This window comes from Ciconia boyciana, chromosome 8 (assembly GCF_034638445.1).
Source record: "Ciconia boyciana chromosome 8, ASM3463844v1, whole genome shotgun sequence".
NCBI lineage: Eukaryota > Metazoa > Chordata > Aves > Ciconiiformes > Ciconiidae > Ciconia > Ciconia boyciana.
Genome location: NC_132941.1, coordinates 50,908,034 through 50,925,827, shown reverse-complemented (window position 1 = coordinate 50,925,827; position 17,794 = coordinate 50,908,034). Strand labels below are relative to the sequence as shown.

The 17,794-nt window shown below is 69.0% G+C and overlaps 4 protein-coding genes across 9 annotated transcripts; 3 read left to right on the top strand and 1 right to left on the bottom strand.

Moving 5' to 3' along the window:
* The first annotated feature begins 33 nt into the window (after positions 1–33).
* On the top strand, positions 34–5,600 carry UBTD1 (ubiquitin domain containing 1). 2 transcript variants are annotated; one of them, XM_072870977.1, is made up of 3 exons: positions 34–130; positions 4,323–4,550; positions 4,782–5,600. In XM_072870977.1, the coding sequence occupies exons 1-3, from the start codon at positions 106–108 to the stop codon at positions 5,165–5,167; spliced, it is 639 nt and encodes a 212-aa protein (XP_072727078.1). In that variant the 5' UTR covers positions 34–105; the 3' UTR covers positions 5,168–5,600. The 2 variants fall into 2 exon arrangements, with proteins under 2 accessions (XP_072727078.1, XP_072727077.1); XM_072870976.1 differs by lacking the exon at positions 34–130 and adding an exon at positions 179–384.
* A 1,026-nt stretch (positions 5,601–6,626) lies between these two features.
* On the top strand, positions 6,627–9,540 carry ANKRD2 (ankyrin repeat domain 2). Its single transcript, XM_072870975.1, has 9 exons — positions 6,627–7,030; positions 7,409–7,522; positions 7,603–7,764; positions 7,953–8,060; positions 8,227–8,325; positions 8,555–8,653; positions 8,776–8,874; positions 9,162–9,260; positions 9,344–9,540. The coding sequence occupies exons 1-9, from the start codon at positions 6,959–6,961 to the stop codon at positions 9,446–9,448; spliced, it is 957 nt and encodes a 318-aa protein (XP_072727076.1). The 5' UTR covers positions 6,627–6,958; the 3' UTR covers positions 9,449–9,540.
* Positions 9,541–10,382: 842 nt separating this feature from the next.
* Positions 10,383–13,602, top strand: HOGA1 (4-hydroxy-2-oxoglutarate aldolase 1). Its single transcript, XM_072871258.1, has 7 exons — positions 10,383–10,626; positions 11,734–11,862; positions 11,938–12,065; positions 12,179–12,313; positions 12,490–12,586; positions 12,749–12,882; positions 13,453–13,602. Exons 1-7 carry the CDS (start codon positions 10,398–10,400, stop codon positions 13,600–13,602), a joined length of 1,002 nt encoding a protein of 333 aa, XP_072727359.1. The 5' UTR covers positions 10,383–10,397.
* A 351-nt stretch (positions 13,603–13,953) lies between these two features.
* MORN4 (MORN repeat containing 4) lies at positions 13,954–17,725 on the bottom strand. 5 transcript variants are annotated; one of them, XM_072869206.1, is made up of 5 exons: positions 17,613–17,725; positions 15,817–15,914; positions 15,570–15,684; positions 15,374–15,483; positions 13,954–15,216 (listed from the first exon to the last, which is right to left on the bottom strand). In XM_072869206.1, the coding sequence occupies exons 2-5, from the start codon at positions 15,881–15,883 to the stop codon at positions 15,068–15,070; spliced, it is 441 nt and encodes a 146-aa protein (XP_072725307.1). In that variant the 5' UTR covers positions 15,884–15,914; positions 17,613–17,725; the 3' UTR covers positions 13,954–15,067. The 5 variants fall into 5 exon arrangements, with proteins under 5 accessions (XP_072725307.1, XP_072725310.1, XP_072725306.1 ...); XM_072869209.1 differs by having other exon boundaries at positions 15,817–15,943; positions 17,613–17,722; XM_072869205.1 differs by having other exon boundaries at positions 15,817–15,943; positions 17,494–17,704.
* Between the last annotated feature and the right edge of the window lie 69 nt (positions 17,726–17,794).

Here is a 17,794-nt window from a genome sequence, read left to right as displayed (position 1 = left end):
GGAGCGCTCCCCTCCTTCCCCCCCCCCCCCGCCCCCGGCGGGGGCGAACGGCGCGGTACGGCGCGGCGGAGGGGACAAAAGCGCTACGGCGGCGGGCGCACGCACATGGGCGGTGCCGGCGGCGGTGCCGGTGCGGGCGGTCACATGCGCACCTGGGGGGGCGGGGCGCGGCGGGGCGCGGCGCGGGGTGTCTCCGGCGGCGGGGCGGCCCCGGCGCTCAGAGCCGGGCGGCGCGGCTGCACGGCGCCGGGCCCCGCGGTCGGGCGCAGCACGGAGCCGGCCCGGCCCCATGCCGAGCGCCGCCGCCGAGCCCCGCCATGGGCGGCTGCGTGGGGCGGCAGCGCCGCGAGCGGCCCGCCGCCGGGAATCCCCGCAAGCGAGCAGGTGAGCGGGGCCGGGCCCGCCGCGCCTGGGCACCCCCGGGATCGCGGGCACCGGGAGGGGGTCCCGTGTACCCCTGGGGGTGGCGGGCGCGGGGAGGGCTGTCCCGTGCACACCCCCGGGAGCCGTTCTGCGCCCCCGGGGGTCCCCGGGCACCGGGGGTTCCGGTCGGGTGTGCGGCCCCGGGAGCGGGCAGGCACCGCGGCTCTCGCCCCGGCGGCCCGGGGCGGTTTGCAGGGTCAGGGCTGGGTTGCACGGCGCGTCCTGCCCGGCCCCGCCGGTCCCCGGCTCCTCCCGGGGAGGGGGTGTCCCGGAGGGGCTGCGGGGTGGCAGGTGCCCCCGGTTTGGGCTCGGCAGTGTCCTGCGAACTGCTGGGTGCCTGCCCGGGGTCAGTGCTGCCCGTACACCGGGCTGCTGCCGGCGGGGACAACCCCGTCCCCGCTCCCCCGGGGTTTCGGGAGGTACTGGGGACCCGGCCGCGGGGCGGGCAGGGAACGGCTGCGTGGGTCCGGAGAGCAGTGGCGTCTCGGGGGCGGCTGGTGCAGTCCCGCGGCTCCCCGGAGTTACCGGCAGCTGAATACCCGGGTGCCGTGAGGCACCTCCCCGGGATGCTGCCCCGGAGGGTCTCGGAGGCCACGGGGATGGGCACGGCTACCTGCCGGCGGAGTGGATGTGGGCCGGTGGGGTGAATCACGCCTGCCTTCCCCTCGCCCGCCTCCCCGGCCGGTGCAATCGCAGCCGGTAATTACCGTGTTTATGGCAAAGCGGTGGTAGGCGGCGGGAGAGGAGGAGCAGGAAGCGTGTGCCCGGGAACGGGGCACCCCGGCCCTCGCCCGCAGCTGGGGTGCAGGTGGGAGGGAAGGAGGGAGGCTTTCCTGTGGGATGGTGCCTGCTGCTCCGGCAATGCGTGCAGGGTGCCGTGGCTGCCGGGTCTGGCTGTGCCCGCTGCCCGTGGGGAGCCGTCCCCTCTGTGTGGGGCTCCAGGCGTGCCAGCCCGCCCCGGGGAGGCCCTGCTGGCTCGGGTTAGGGTGATGGCCCCCCATGGAGCCGGCAGCCCTGCACCCCCTGGGGCTGCAGCCCCCCATCCCAGCACGCTCTGGCCCCCAGGGGTGCAGGTGCCTTCTTGGAGGTGTCAGTGAGTCCTGGGGTCCCTGGCAGACTGTTAGCTCAGCTCGGTGGGGGTGTGGGGCTGTTACCTGGGGGCTGCTGTGGCTGGGGGCTCGGATCCCAACCTCTGGATCTGTGTGCTCCCCTCCTGTGCCGGGCAGCAGCTGGCTGCAGAGCCTGTGTCTCCATCACCACTACTCACTCCCTGCTGGGCTCTCCTGGGATGGGTCACGGTCCCCTCCTGGTGCCCCTGTGCCCCCGGCAGCTGCTGCCGCTTTCTTGCAGCGTGTTCCTTCCTGGGGGAGTGGGGCTGTCCCCGGTGCTGGGGTGCCCAGGCTGACTCCTGCCCTCGCTTGCATGGTGCCACCAGCCCATGGGAGCTGCTCAGCTGGTGGTGGAGAAGGAAGCAAGGCTGCAGCTGCCCTCACCCGCAGTGTGGGGACACTGCCTTGGGCCGGCAGGTCCCAGCAGGTGAGGACCTGCCGTCAGTGGGGAGGGGTGCTCTGCCTGCCTGCCTCTGCTGCTGCGGGGCCCTGCTAAGCAGCCTGCCTGCTCGGCCGGCTCCTGCCCTGGCTGGGGCTCGCTGCGACCCCCTGCAGAGAGGTCCTGCCCCAGCTCCCCACAACAGGTGACAGCGTTGTCCGCAGGATGGCCAGCTTGCTGCAGCAGGAGGAGCAGGGGATGCCGGTGGCATGCAGTATCCCAACCCTGCCTGTCCCAGGAGGGGACCAGCCAGCACTGCTGGAAGCGGTGTCGCATGCCACCTGGCTGGTATCTCCTCCGGGGCCGAGCTGGCCTCCAGGACCCGCTGGCTGGGGCTGCCTGGGGCTCCAGCCAGGCAGGGAGCGAGCCCCAGGACAGGGGAGCCTCCGGGGCACAGCCTGCTGCCTGGGGATCCCTGCGCCGGGGCACCACGGGGGGGCTGAGCTGCAGGCAGGGTGCTGCAGGCGCAGGGCAGGAGGCAGGCAGGCTGCCGGCCAGATCCTGTTGGCTCGAGTCCGGGCGCAGCAAGCAGCCGGACCTGTCCAGCAGTGCTGCCGCGGCGGGCAGGGGCGGAGGGTTGCACAAGGGGCCAGGAATAGAGCGGCAGGAGGTGATTAGAGTCTGCGGGGCCCGGCTGGGCGGCAGCAATAAATAGACGAGGCTTAGCCCCTGCCTACCTGGGCAAGGCTGCCGGGCATGCCTGCCCATGTGGGGCGGCCGCAAGCAGGCCCTGCGGCTCTGATCCTGCTGCCTCGCCTGTGCCAGCCTCTTCCCTTTGCCGTGAGCGAAGCTGGGGGGACTGTGCCAGCCGGGAGTCCTGCCGTGCACGATGGTACTGGCTGTAAGGATGCATGACCTGGCCTGGTGGCTGCAGCAGTGTGGAGACGTGGTCCCAGCCATGTCCTTCAGGCTGGCCGTGACCGCTGCTCCGCCACCCTCCCGGGGCAGGTGCCGCCTCCGACCTTGCTCTGTCCTGCGGTGCTGGAAATCCCTCCTGCCCAGCACCGTGACTGCTGAATCAGCAGCGCTGGCTGCAGCTGGCTGCCCTTGCTCCTCTGGGGATGCGGGTGCAGGCAGGATGCTGCCCAGCAGGGATGCTCAGTGTCCAGCCCCGGGATAGCTGAGCTCCTGTGCCCCGGGGGGACTCCCGGGGTGGGTGCCACATGTTGTGTCCAGCTCTGGGCTGGGTGCTCGCTGGGAAAACAGGTGCTGTGCTGTCTCCAGTGGTCTTGGACGGGGTGGGACAGGACTGGTACAAAGAAAAGGTCATATAGTGCCTTGTGTCACCACACGCTTGCCCAGGAAAAGCTGCCTGGGGGACGTGGCTCAGCCTGCAGCTGGTGGTGGTGGCTGTCCCCAGCAGCTGGGTTGTGTGGCATCGCCTTGCCTGGCAGGCCACCGTGTAGGCACAGGCGTCTTCCTGCCCGTCTGGGGCTCCACGTCCCCCGTGTCCTGTCCCCACAGGAAGGGTGCCGGCTGGCCGCCCCAGGGAGAGGGGAGGCAGGAAGGAGCTGTTGTCACTCATTGTCCCCTGCTCAGCTGGGAGTGACAACAGCTCCTTCCTGCTCCACGCTTCTGGCCCAGCCGTGGAGCCAACAGGACGAGGCTGTTCCCACGGGGCCACAGCCTGGTGTAGGGAGGGCAGGGCGGTGTGGGGCTGGCATGGGGGGTGGCCCAGACCCCTGCTGCTGTGCCCTGGAGAGTGTCGGCTGCTGGGGATCCCTGGGGACACGCTTGGGGGCTGTTTCATGGAGAGCCTGCTCAGTTCAGCACATGGCTGGGGCTGCTGCAGGCTGGCAGCCCCCCACCCTGGTGCTGCCCTCTGCCCCCCCTGATGCCCTGGACGCTGTGTGCCTGCCATCTTGTCCAGAGCTGGTCCCTGCCACCCTGGGGTGGGCAGGGAGGATGGAGAAGTCCTGTGCCCCCTGCCAGGGCTGCAGCTCAGCCCCCGTAATCCCCTTCCCACTCCGACTCACCAGCTTATTTCCTGGCTAATTCCTCAAGCTATAAATACTGCTCTGCCTCAAAGGGCCCCGAGGCCCCGCAGCCACCCTGTGGGGCAGGGGCTGGTCCACCGAGCATGGGGCCAAGAGCTCACGTCCCCCCTGGGGGCAAAGGATGTCGCCCGGGGGGGCAGCTGCTATGGGGCCAGTGGGACCTTGGGCAGGGCTAGCTTTAGCCGAGTTCCCCCAGCTGTGTTGGGGACCGTCCTGTGCTGGGCAGGGCGGTCCCTCGGACACTGTTGTGCATGGTGCGAGGGGTCTCCAGGAGCCCATGGGGACAGGGGAATGGGGGGCTTGGGTCCCAAGGGGGAGCCCCATCTCTCAGCTGAGCGTCCCCTGCCTCCCCAGGCCGCAATGAGCCCCTGAAGAAGGAGCGTCCCAAGTGGAAGAGTGACTACCCCATGACGGACGGGCAGCTGCGCAGCAAGCGGGACGAGTTTTGGGACACGGCACCCGCCTTTGAGGGCCGCAAGGAGATCTGGGATGCCCTGAAGGCTGCTGCCTACGCCGTGGAGGCCAACGACCACAGCCTGGCCCAGGCCATCCTTGATGGAGCCAGCATCACCCTGCCCCATGGTGAGGGACGGCACCGGGGGTGCGGGTGGGGTGGGTGCTGCGTGCCCCACATCCAAGCACATTGGGGTCACAGGTTGGAGAGGAGAGGGGTTCCCAGCTGCCATCCACGCAGCTCAGCCCAGCCAAAGGGGGCAAGATGAGCTCTGCCCCGCTGCCTGGGGTGACCCCGTCCCCATTTGGGAGGGGTCCATGGGGATGCTCACCCACAGCATCTCACCCTGCCATCCCCAGGGTCCCTGACGGAGTGCTACGACGAGCTGGGCAACCGGTACCAGCTGCCCGTCTACTGCCTGGCACCTCCCATCAACCTGATCCTGGAGCGGAGTGAGGAGGAGGCAGCGGAGCCGGCCGAGCCCCTGCCCAACACCCGGCGGGAGTTTGCCCTCAAGGTGCGACTCTCCACCGGCAAGGACCTGCGGCTCAGTGCCAGCATGGGTGACACCATCGGGCAGCTGAAGAAGCAGCTGCAGGCGCAGGAGGGCATTGACCTGGCTTGGCAGCGCTGGTTCTTCTCTGGCAAGCTGCTCACTGACCGCACGCGGCTGCAGGAGACCAAGATCCAGAAGGATTTTGTCGTACAAGTGATCGTCAACCAGCCTGTGCCGCCCAGGAACTGAGCCCCCCCACTGGTTGGGGGGAGAGGGCAGGGGGCTGGGGGGCAGTGGCACCTCTGGGGACACACTGAGCTGTGTCCCAGCCCTGCCAGAGCGGGGGCAGCCCCTGCTCCCCCCCCCCCAGGCTGCCCCCCACCCGGGTGACCCCCCAGGAGGGGCTGTGTGGGGCTGTGCTGCCATGGTGGTCCCCCTTGGCTGGGGACACAGGCACGCTGCGTTTGCTGCAGGAGGTTCGAGACCAGCTGTCTCTGGGGGGGGTCGGCACGGCCGGGGCCCCGCTGCTGGGCTGTGCCGGCGGGGAGAGGCTGTGACCCGCTGGGCTCCAGCTCCCTCTGGCCAGGAGGCCCCAGGGTGCTGGGCTGAGTGGAGATGTCTCCCCTCTGTACATAGTCTGTATTTATCAATAAAGCCTTTTCATCCTTCCTCTGTCCCCAGGGCAGGCTGAGGGGGCTGTCACCCGCAGCCAGGGGAGGTCCCCGTGCCCATCCTACATCTGCTCCCGTGTTGGGGTGGGCACAGGGTGGCAGGGGAGAGCCCTCGGTGCCCCAGCTCTGCTCCCCAGGGCCACCCTGACCCTGTCCCACCAGCCCCAGCTCTTTGCCTGCCTGGACCCTTCCCCAGTGCTGCCACCATTGTCCCATTGCCATCCCGGCTGCTTGCTGGCATCGGGCCACCACCTCCTTTTCCCGGTGTTCCCTTCTGGAGGTTTCAGCCTGTACCTGCCCCGGGGCCAGGCAGGACAGCCCAAGGAGGGGAATGGTCCCAGGACCACCTTTGCAGCCACCGTCACCTGTCCTGGTGAAAACGGTGCCTTTCTGCAGCTGGAGGCTGTGGCACCCATGGGACAGGGACAGGGCACCCAAGGGTGTCCCTGGGAACTGCCCAGGAGGGTGACAGTGACGTGTCCCCATCTGTCCTTCCCCCAGGTCCTGTGCCGGGGGCTGGTGCCCAGCGCATTAACTGTCCCGGCACAGGGCAGCGCTGGCCTCATCTTACAAAGGGGGAGAGCAAAGCCCAGGGGGGCTGAACAATGTCCCTGCTGCCGGGAATAGCTGCTGGCTCTGCCCGCTGGCCCCACATGAGGCCGGCCCTGCTGCCAGGCTGCCCGTGCGCAGCGGGTGAGGCCGGGCAGGCACCGGGACCCTGGCAGGGCTGCTCGGGACGCTCCGCACCTGAGGTCATCCTCCAAAGCGGCGCGGAGGGGCTGTGGCTCCCAGCATCACGTGCTGGCTGCTGCTGGCTGAGAGATTTGGGGGGGCCCATCGCCTCCTTTTGTGGTGGGCGGCAATCCCTCTGGGTGCCAAGGGAGCCCCGGGAGATGCTGGTGGGTGCTGCAGCATCTGGTTGCACGGGGATAGCGTGACGAGAGCCACAGGGAGCATCCCGGCCACCCAGGGTGAGTGGCACAGGACCCCAGACCGTGTCCCTGCTTTGCTGAGCCTCTCTGGACTGGCTGCCGCGGGCTGTGTGCACCCCAGCTCCCTGCACCCAGCATGGGGGTCCCGGGCAGCCTGTGGGGGGGCAGTGGGTCTCTTTAAGAGGGTGCGGGGCTGGGGAGGTGAGCCAGGGCCACCAGAAAGCAGGAGGGTGAGCTCATGGCAAAGCTGCCCCAGTCATGTGGAGCAGCCACAGCTGTCAGTGCCCTTGGGCTGCGGGACAGAGGGGCCGGCGGCATAAAGCCCCGTGCCCGGCTGAGCTGCCGGCAGTGCCGGGAGCCAGGGCCGGGTGCTCCCTGTCCGTGGTGGCGAGGAGGAGAGGCCACATCCTGTACGGGGCTGTGCACTGCAGGCAGGCATGGAGCTGGACGTGCAACGGGCCAAGGAGCTCATCGAGCAGAAGCTGGCGGAGGAGGAGGAGGAGGAGAAGGTGGGTCCGTAGGGCAGGGGGACCTGCCCAGGCTGCAGCAGGGACCTGCCTTGCGCTGTGTCCATCCTTAGGGACTCGAATGCGAGGAGGCTGGCACCGGGGGATGCAGCAAGGTGGCCAAGGGCTCTCAGGGGCATCAGGTTCCCAACCTGGGAGCTCTTGCCCATGGGGCAGAGCCGAGCAGCAGGCAGGTGCCCAGCTTGCCAAGTAGGGCAGGTGGGCAAGCGCAAGCCCAGAGGCTGCTGGGCATCCCATAGACCTCAGTGGCGAGCTGTGAGCCATGCCCAGAGCTACCTCCAGCGGCAGGCTGGGGACAGAGGAGGTGGGGCTGCTCCGTGCCCAGCCAGGACATGCAGCCCCTGCCCTGTGTCCATACAGCGACTCAAAGAGGATGGCACACGGGAACCGCCGGCCGTGGAGCGGATGAACACACCCGACCTGGAGGAGGAGAAACGCCGTGGGCCCAGGAACCGGGGCCTCGAGGCCGTCAAGGTGAGGGGGGTCAGGGTGCAGGGGAGATGGGGGGCAGCTGGGTGCAGAGAAGGCAAACAGGGCGCTGCGTGTCCCCCCAGGGGCAGGAGCGGGTGCGGAAGACCTCAGTGGACCTGCGGCGGGAGATCATCGACGTGGGGAGCATCCAGCGCCTCATCGAGCTCCGCAAGCAGCGCCGGCAGCGCCGGGAGGAGCGGGCAGCCACCCCCGAGCCCCCCCCACCTCCTGAGCCCCTGGAGATTGTACGTCAGGGGTGTCCCGGGGTGCGGGAGGGGGACTGCTGGGACAGGGGCTGGAGCCCCCATGGGCCTGCCCCTGGGTCACCCTGCCAGCCAGGGACCTCCCGGGGAAGCAGGGCAGGGAGCCCCCCATGTTGTACCCTCTCCCACACCCCTGCGATACCCCAGCCCTGAGCCTGTCCCACCACCAGGAGGGTCCCGTGGAGCCAGAGACCTTCCTGCGAGCCGCCGTCCAGGGCAAGATGCGTGTCATTGAGAAGTTTCTAGCAGACGGTGGCCCCCCCGACACGTGTGATGAGGTAGCGTCCCCCACGGCCGCTGGCTGCCCCCCACCTGCGCCCTGCCGCCATGCCCCGCCATGCCTGCTGCAAGGGCTGGGACCCCCAGAATGGGGCTGGGGGTACGGCTGGGCTGGGCCAGAGGGGGGATGGATCCATCCGCCAACACAGCACCTCGTCCCCCCAGTTCCACCGCACGGCCCTGCACCGCTCCTCGCTGGAGGGACACATGGACATCCTGCAGAAGCTTCTGGACAGCGGGGCCACCGTCGACTTCAGGGACCGGGTGAGGCCAGGTCCTGCCCCCAGCTCCATGCTGGTCCGAGCCTCCGGGCATGGTGCAACCGGAGCAACAGCAGGGTTGGGGTTCCTGCAGTGGGGCAGTGCTGTCCCCACCACCAAGGTGGCCACAGGCAGGGTTCTGCTGGCTCAGCCTGGGCATGGGGACTGGCTGGGGTGGGGGACAGACACGGGGTGGGGGTGTCCCCCACTGTGACGCAGCTCTGTGCGCCCAGCTGGACTGCACCGCCGTGCACTGGGCCTGCCGGGGTGGGCATCTGGACGCCGTCAAGCTGCTGCAGGACCACGGGGCAGACCTCAACCTGAAGGACAAGGTGTGCAAGGCAGAGCCTGGGGGCACGGGGATGTGCCAGGGGCACAGGCATGCCCCGGGGGACCCAGGGTTAGCAGGGATGGGTGCTGATCCCCTCTGGTGTCCATCTCCTCCCCCCTCAAGTTGCTCAGCACCCCCCTCCATGTGGCCACCCGGACCGGGCACCCCGACATCGTGGAGCACCTCATCCACTGCGGGGTGGACATCAACTCCCCAGACAGGGTGAGTGCTGCAGCCGCGCAGCCAGCACTGGGGGACAACACTGATCCCCCCTCCCTTGGCTGACCCCTCCGGGGTCTCCCAGCACCTGCAGCGGGGCACGTACGGACACACACGCATCCCTGCCCCGGGGTGCTGGCAGCCGCAGTCAGGGCTGGGTGGGCACCGTCCCCCTTGTCCTCATGGAGAGGTGGGTGTGCGGGGAGCCAGGGAGCAGTGCTGCGGACAGGCAGGGCGTCCCTGTCCCCAGAGCTGGACCGCGATCCCCAGCCAGGCTGCATCTCTCATAGGAAGGTGACACAGCGCTGCATGACGCCACGCGGCTCAGCCGCTACAAGATCATCAAAATGCTGATCCTGCATGGGGCCGACATGATGGCCAAGAACCAGGTGAGCAAGGGGGGCCAGCACCGGGAGGTGCCCCACCACGCTGCACCATGCCGGCCCCAGCCTCTCTCTGCCTGCTCTTGCAGGCTGGCAAGACCCCAACGGACCTGGTGCAGCAGTGGCAGGTGGACACACGCCATGCGCTGGAGACCAAGGAGCAGCCGCAGGGGGAGACGGAGGTCCCCGCGTGACGGCACCAGGCAGGGACCAGGGACTGGGCTCGGCTCCAAGGAGCAGGATCCAGCCGAGACTTGTCTGTGTCAATAAAAGCCAGCAAAGAGCAGCGTTCGGCTCCAGGGGGCTGTGGGGCTGGGCAGCTTGCGCCGGGGGCAATGGGGCTGGGGAAGCTGGGTTATCTGGGGAGCTGGGTTATCCGGAAGCACAGACATGCCCTGCCTCCTAGCACAGGGACTTGAGTGTCGGCGACACCGTGGGGCCAGGACATGCATGGTTCAAGGGCAGGACTCCTTGCTGCGGGATGCCCTGGTTGCTCGTAGTGCTTCTAAGTCCCACCTGGGCAAGCTCAGGGCAGACTACATGGATGTACATCGATTGGTATAGGACTACACCTACATCGAGGGCAGCTCAACCCGGGTCCATGCTGTGCTGGAGGCTTGGGTTGTGCTGGGGAGCAGCAGTCATACCCCTGCCCGGCAGCCACTCCACGGGGGCTTGTTCTCCTGCCTTCCCCTCTGGAGCTACCCCCAGGGGACACAGCAGCCCCTTTGCAGGCTGGGTCACTTCTGCTGAGTGCAGTGCTCATTGCTCCCTACCCAGAAACGCTCCTGCTCGCCCATTTACAGGAGACCCTACACCAACACCCAGAGCAGGCGAACCCTGCCCACAGCCCCGGGACTCCCCGCAGTCCCTGGTCCCTCCCTGGCCCTGCAGCCCAGCCCCGTAGGTGGCAGAGGGATGGCTGCCAGGGCTGGCAAGCAGAAGGGAAAGCGCAGCTGGGGTGGCTGGGCTCACCCAGCGGGGTGCTAAGCTCCTGGAAGGGAGGAGAGCATCCTGAGCTGACCCGGTACCACCCCCAACGTCGTCCGCCCAGCTGGGTTGCGGGTCCCTCACGTGCCCCGTCAAACATTAACAGCCCCTCAGCAGGGCAGGTGGCACGGCCGGCGGCAGCACCCAGCCACCATGGCGCTCAGCGCCCGCCTTACCTTGCCCCTCCGGCCCACCCTGGCAGCTCTGCACTGGGCAGCCCCCGGGCAGCGCCGTGGGCTCAGCACCCCCCCGGGACCGGGGCACACACTCGACCTCAGGGGCATCTTCCCGCCCCTCGCCACCCCCTTCTCACCCACGCAGGAGGTGGACTATGCCCGGCTGGAGGGGAACCTGTGCCGCTACGCCAGCATCCCCTTCCGAGGTAAGTGCTGCCCACTGCCCCTCTCCCTGCAGGCTCCTGCCAGATCCCTGCCCACCGCAGGGGCTGTGCGGCAGCAAGCAGGCAGCCTGCTGGCCTCCCAAGGGTGCTCAGTCTCCAGCTGGACTTTGCTCCAGGGCTGGCAGCCCCTCGGGTGACCCACCTGGGGCCCTTTGCACAGCAAGTGCCCAGGCAGCCCAGGCACACGCGTGTGTCCTTGCACACCCCCACCACACTCCGGTGCACACTTGCATGCACACTCCACACGTGCAGGCTTGGACACATCCTCCACACGTAGCTGCAGGCTTGCACCTACCCTCTGCACACCCATGCACACTCACACAGATTCAGTGCCACGGGATGCGTATCTGTTGATTGCCCAGGATGGATGGATGGGAGGAGAGGGGCTGCAGGAAGAAGCTGGGGGTTGCAGGGATGTGCCCTGGGGTCTCCCCTCTTCTGACCAGGCTGTGAGTCCAGGGCTGTGGGGATGGGGACAGGACAGGGCACACTGTGGGCTGCAGAGCCCTGTCTGGGTGCCCAGGGGCAAGGAAGGGAGAGAGGATGATGGGGACACCCAACCCTCCTAGCATCCTGGAGCCCTGGATGTTGCGGCAGAGCCTGGCAGCACTGGGCTGGAGCTGGCCTGCCTGTGCCCGTGGTGCTGGCAGGGTCCCAAGGAAGGGCTCTGTCTGCCCCAGCCAGGGACAGGGCGGCACAGTCTGGCTCCGGGCACCAATAAATGCCTTGCTAGCGGTGCAGCGTGGGGTGGTTTCTGGGGATGGAGGTGGGCAGGCGATGTGTTCAGCCCACAGGGCGCATGCATGGCACGCACGAGGGTCCCTGGGTAAGGGATGGCACTGCCGGTGCTCAGCGTGGTCCAGGCGGGCACGGCCATCTGGGGGGCACATACCCACATGTGCCCTTTGCGGGGGAGCCCGGGGCTTTGCGGGGCACCTGCGGGAGGCTCCTGGCCCAAAGGGGCTGCTGGATGCGGGCATGGGGCTGCTCTGGGTGCCCGGTGCCCACCTGATAGTGGGGTGCGGAGAGGGCAGGGATGGCACCCTGCTCCGACGTCCAAGCCCTGCCCTCCCCATGCTTGCGTTTCAGGCCTGGTGGTGCTGGGCTCCAACGGGGAGTACCCCTACCTGGTGCCCCGCGAGCGGCTGGAAGTGGTGAGCTGCGTGCGCCGGGCTCTGCCCAGGGACCGCCTGCTGCTGGCCGGCTCGGGCTGTGAATGTGAGTGCCTCCATGGGCAGCGCGGGGGCCATGTGCCCCCCCGGGGCATCCCTCACCCCTCTCTTTCCTCCCCAGCCACCCAGTCCACCATCGAGCTGACGGTCAGCATGGCAGAGGCGGGGGCCGACCTGGCGCTGGTCGTGACACCCTGCTACTACCGGGGGGCCATGACCAGCGCTGCCCTGGTCCGGCACTACACGGAGGTGAGCCGTGCCTGGTGCCCACTGGCAGCCCCGGCTGGGGCAGCGGGATGGGGAGTATGTCCCACACATCTCCAACCCACCCCAGCTGCTGAGCTCTGCCTGGCTGCCTGCAGGTCGCCGACGCATCCCCCATCCCCGTGGTGCTCTACAGTGTCCCTGCCAACACCAGCCTGGACCTGCCCCTGGAGGCTGTCCTCACCCTGGCTCAGCACCCCAACATTCTCGGGATCAAGGACAGTGGTGGAGACGTGAGTGGGGCAGGTCTTTCCCAGGGCTGGCTGCCCCCAAACCTGGCCCCAAGCTGGGAATGGGGAGCTGGGACTCGCAGCCCTTCCCCAGACCCTGGGGGTGCTGGCAGGAGCCCTGCAGCAGGGGGACGGGACGGGGTGATGCCTGCCCCAGGGCACAGCATGTCTCTCTCCAGATCACCCGCATGGGGCTGATGGTCCACAAGACAAGGCAGGAGGATTTCCAGGTGCTGGCGGGATCGGCCGGCTTCCTGCTGGCAAGCTATGCCCTGGGTAGGTGCTGCTGCCCCTGCTCGGCCGGGGGCACGGGGTGCTGCCCTGGGGGCACTGGCAGGGACTGGGCAGGGGGAGGCAGGCGAGGGGCGGTGATGCCTGGGAGGTGCTGGCTGGGCACGGCGTGCCGAGCTGGCTGCCAACGTGCCCTGGTGTCCCCAGGTGCCTCTGGGGGGGTCTGTGCCCTCGCCAACATCCTGGGGGCCCCGCTGTGCCAGCTGGACCTCCTGTGCCGTGAGGGCCGCTGGCAGGAGGCCCGCGACCTGCAGCACCGGCTCATTGAGCCCAACACGGCGGTGAGCGGGCAGCACCCCCCGGGATGCTGAGGGGTGCAGAGCTGGGGGGCGGCAAAGAATGGAGGTCCCTGGGGGTGCAGGGGGTGGAGTGGTGGTCCAGGGGGGACAGGATGGCACAGCACCCAGTCGGCAAGCCGAGCCGGGCTGGAGGCGGCGGGTTGGGAAATGCCAGCCCTGCCATGCCAGGAACAGCCTGTCCGCTGGCAGCGGGCACCTGCCCGCCCCCCCCGCGGGAGCCTTGCTGGCTATTTATAGGCAGCGATGGGGGGAAGAGCTGCTCCTCCCCGGGCCCCCCACCCCACTGCGGGGTGGCCCGTCCCTGCCGCAAAGAGCCCGCCGTGACACAGGGATGCTCCCCTGCGTGGCTGTGCTCTGCGCTCCCACCCCATGGTGGGCACTTCACGGGGGGCTGCAGCCACCCCGCACCCTGCCCAGCCTTGCAGCCCCACATGGGGGAGGGCAGGAGCGACGGTGAGCAAGCAGCAGGGTCGGCAGGAGCAGGGCCCACGGAGCGTGCCGCCCTCTCCCACGGGAGCCGGCAAGCCCCCCCCCATGCCCTCCCTCCCACAGGTCACCCGCCGGTTCGGGATCCCAGGGCTGAAGAAGGCCATGGAGTGGTTCGGCTACTACGGGGGTCCCTGCCGCGCACCCCTGGCCCCGCTGAGCCCTCCCCAGGTTGAGGAGCTGAGGGGCACCTTCAGTGCCAACGGCTGGTTGTGAGGGGTCCCCTCCTGCCCCCTCATGCACCGGGAAGGCATGGGAGCCAAGGACCCCGGGAGCTGGGGACGTGGTGGGGACACTGGGACGTGGCCAGGAGAAAGCCACCCACCTCACTCCTTCCTGCTGGACAGGGCTGCCCTGGGCAGAGTGGGTAGGGGGGACACCCAGCACCCCCTGGCCACCCCTGCATCCCCACCGGCCCCTGGGTCCCTCCGTCCCCGTGTGGGAAGGGATGGATCCCTGCGCCATGAGCTGGGAATAAACCTGCTGCCCCCACTCTGTGTCTGCAGTCCTGCCCGCGCAAGCAGCCCCCCGCCCAGTCCCGGCTCCCGGCAAAAAAGACACGGCCTGGGCATTTGGCAACGTGGTTTACTCAGCTGAGGCCGGTGCAGGCAGCAGCACAAGGCAGGGTCACGGCAAGGCACGGGACCGGTGCGGGCAGAGACCGGCAGGGAGGGCACGGCCCCTGCAGCCTGCCACCAGGCTGCGAGGGCTGCCAGGACCCCCATGCCACGGCCAGCCAGACTGCACCGGGGGTGAAGGTGAGCACGCAGGGCGGAGGTGAAGGATGCGTGCGGGGGGCAGGACGGGGAGCCGTGTGCCCCCTGCCCACCCCTTCGCCATGCCTCTATCCCTGCCCACCCTGCCCAGACCCCCTGCCCCACACCTGGCACCCCACGCAGCCCCGCTCCTGCCCCTCATCCCAGGCGCCGGCTGACTCTGCTCCTTGCTCACCATCGCTCCTGCCCTCCCCGTGTGCAGCAGACATGGGCCAGGCTGGGTGCCCCCCTTGGTGGGGACGCTGCTGCAGATGTCCCCAAGGCAGTGGGTGGGATGGATTGGCACAGGGACGAGGGGGACGCAGCCCATCGGCCAGCCCTGAGAGCGGACTGGGTCCTTAAGGGGCACCGTGTCACCCCGGCATGTGGGGGCATGGCCGGTCACCCAGAGCTGAGGGCGCAGGCCAAGGGGTGCCCGGGGTGCCCACCCTGCCTTGGGACCAGGGTAGCAAAGCGGGCCAGGAGCTGCCCCTCTGCGGGCGCGTGGTCCAGCCAGCAGCCCATGGCCAAGGCACCCTGGCAGTGGGGTCGGGGCCCAGCCCCAGCCCGCACACCCCTGCTCCACACCCCACGGTGGGCTGGCAGCCCCGGTGGTCCGCAGCCTTCCCGAGGGGGCAGAAGGGCTGGGCTACTCTGGTGGGTGCCAGGGCTACAGCCAGAGAGAGAAGGCACCACGGCCGCCCCGGGGCACTTGAGTGGAGAGCAGGGGGCCCTGTCCCCCCCACTGGCAGGGGTTCAGCAAGGGGGCTTGGCGCAGACCCCCGGCCCTGCCAAGGCTGGGCAGCCAGCGAGCGGAGGGCAGGGGGGCCACCCAGCAGTGCTGCCTCCCTGCTCTGGGGACGGCGGGGCCAGCCAGTGCCCGGTGGGGGGTCCCCGCAGCAGTGGGAGGGGGGCGTGGGGCACCGTCACGCTGTCAGGTTGTGGGCAGACTTGGACGCACCCTGGGCCCTCTGGATGACGGCCGGGCACTTCTCCCGCCGCAGCAGCTTGTTGTTCTCGAAGAAGCCCTCGTTGCGGGGCACCCCGTGGGAGCCGTCGGGGAAGGTCAGGAGACCTGGGGAGGGGAGGGAAGGGCTGGGAGTGACGGGGCAGGGAACAGCACACACCAGGGCCAGGGCTGGAGGGACAGAGCGGGAGATGCCGGATGGGGCCGGGCTGAGCTGGGGCCGCACGGGGCTGCGGCTGCCCGCACCATGCCACCGGGCACTCACCGAAGCCGTACACGCGCCCGCCTTTGAACTCGCCCTCAAAGGTCATGTTGTCGCAGCGGGTGAAGACGCCGACACCGTTGAACTTGCCCTGCACAAACTCCCCCTCGTACCTGCACGGGAGGAGCTCCTGAGGCAGCAGCTCCCTGTGGCAAGCAGGGATGCCCGGGGGGGATGTACATGGGGGTGCCACGCTCACCTGGAGCCGTCGGGGAAGGTGAGCACACCGCAGCCGTGGAAGAGCCCATTCTCGAAGTGCCCCACGTAAGCGGTGCCGTCGGTAAACGTCAGCTGCCCGATGCCGTGCCTGCGACCTAGGCGAGGGCAGAAATGGGCAGTGCTGGATGGACGGAGGCAGGACCTGCCCCAGTGCGGTGCTGGGCAGGGACGCAGGGGCTGCTCGGCCCCCGGCGCAGGCAGTGCCATCCCCTCCCGCCCCGTCTCACCTTCTTTCCACTCGCCGCGATACTCCTCCCCATTGGAGTAGGTGAAGGAGCCTTTGGTGAGGGTCATGGCAACAGCCTCCAGCAGCACAGGGCAAGAGCTGGCAGGGAGAGGTGCGGAGGGTGGCTGCTGCGTGGCGGGGAACAGGCAGGCTCACCCAGAGCCCCCACCTCCCCTCGGCTCATGGAGAGGCATGCGTCTGCCCCGGAGATGGCTCTGCTGGGGCACACCGCAGATGAGGAGGTGACCCCAGGAGCTCAGCTGCCCTGCCCTGCCTCTGAAACCCCAGCCACCAGGTTCGGGTTGCTGTCTGCCCTGCTGCAGGGCTCGGGGTGATGTGAGCCCACGGGGGTCACAGCCCTGTGAAACGTGAGTGTGCAGCAGGAAGAGGAGCCCAGTAGGAGCTGGTTGCCTCCAGCATGGCTCCCCAGTGGGACCCGAGGGGGTCCTGCACTGCGGCGGGCTCAGGCCAGGGCATTTGGAGAGGAGAAATACACATTTGGAGAGGGGAGGCTTGCTGGGTTGCGCTCAGTGCCAGCTCTTCAGGGGAGGGAGCAGAGAGCTTGTGGGGTTTCCAGCTCCAGCGTAGAGGACGGGCAGACCTGGCTCACCCCCCAGGGATGGAGCAGCCGCTCTTCCTAAGAGGGACAGTGGAGAGAGGACCCTGGGGCTCCAGGGCCTTGCTCAGCTACCAAGGGTTTGCAAACCTGCCTGCTGACAGCAAGCAGTCCCCGGAGCCCTGCACACCCCCAGAGCAGCTGCTGCACAGCACAGCTCTCCCCAGCACCTGGGGAAGGCACCAGCATGGAGCTGGCCCCACAGGCAGGCTGGGCACTGCCTCTCCGGTGGCTCCCAGTGTAGCTCAGGCAGCGCCTGTGATGGGAAGGGGCTCCCCGCTTCAAAAGGGGGTATTCCTGCTTGCACCAGCCTGCGCATCCCTGGAGAGATGGGTGCTGAGCCATGCTAACCGGGCAGACACAGCACCCGGGAGCACCACAGGGAACTTGCAAGGGCCTTGTGTCCAGAGGAGAAATGGCCCCCAGCCAAGCCGAGCAGCGACTGAACAGTGCTCTCTGCTGATGGCAGAGACCAGAAGCTCAGCGCTGGCTGCCCAGCCTGCAGCCTGCCCAGCACCTCTGGGGATACCTCCGGCGGTACCAGGAGGAGGAGAGGGTGCTGTCGCAGGCACTTAGTGCCTGCTGCAGGGGAGGGCTCCTGCCGCCAGCACGGCCTGTGCCTGGACCTGCGACTTAATCCAGGGAACGGGCAGCGTTTGTCCCGTGAGCAACCCAGCCTGACTAGCAGCTGGATGTCCCCCCACTGGCACCCACGCACGCCGGAGCCCTGCACGCACAGTGCCACAGCAAGCAGGGGCGATGCCATGCACACCTCGACTGTGAGCCCACGACCCAGCTGGGCCACGCACCCCTGGGCAATGCAGGCACACCCTGCCCGTGCCACGCACCCATGGGGGACACATGCACACCCCGCCTGGGTAGTGTGTCCAGGGGTGGTGGTTGCACTCACGACTGATGCATGCACGCCCCGCTGTGCCCATGCACCCACGGCTGATGTATGCACGCCCCGCTGTGCCCATGCACCCACGGCTGATGTATGCACGCCTCGCTGTGCCCATGCACCCACGGCTGATGCATGCACGCCCCACCGGGTCCACGCACCGACGGGCGGTGCACGCACGCCCCACCGGGGGACCCGTGGCGATGCCCGCAGGCCCGGTGCCTGCCCAGGGGCGGTGCGGGCGGTGCGGGCGGCGCAGGGACCCGCGGCCCGCGCTCACCTGGCTCCGCGCTCGCCGCCCGCACCGCTCCCCACGGGGGTCCCGCCGAGGGGCGGTGGCACGGCCACCTCCCCTGCCAGCCCCCCGCCCCGCCGGGCGGTGCCACGCCGCCAGCGTCCATCCCCGCCCGTCGTTGGTTGTCTCCACAGCAACCGCTAGCAACGCGGCTGCTCATTGGCCAG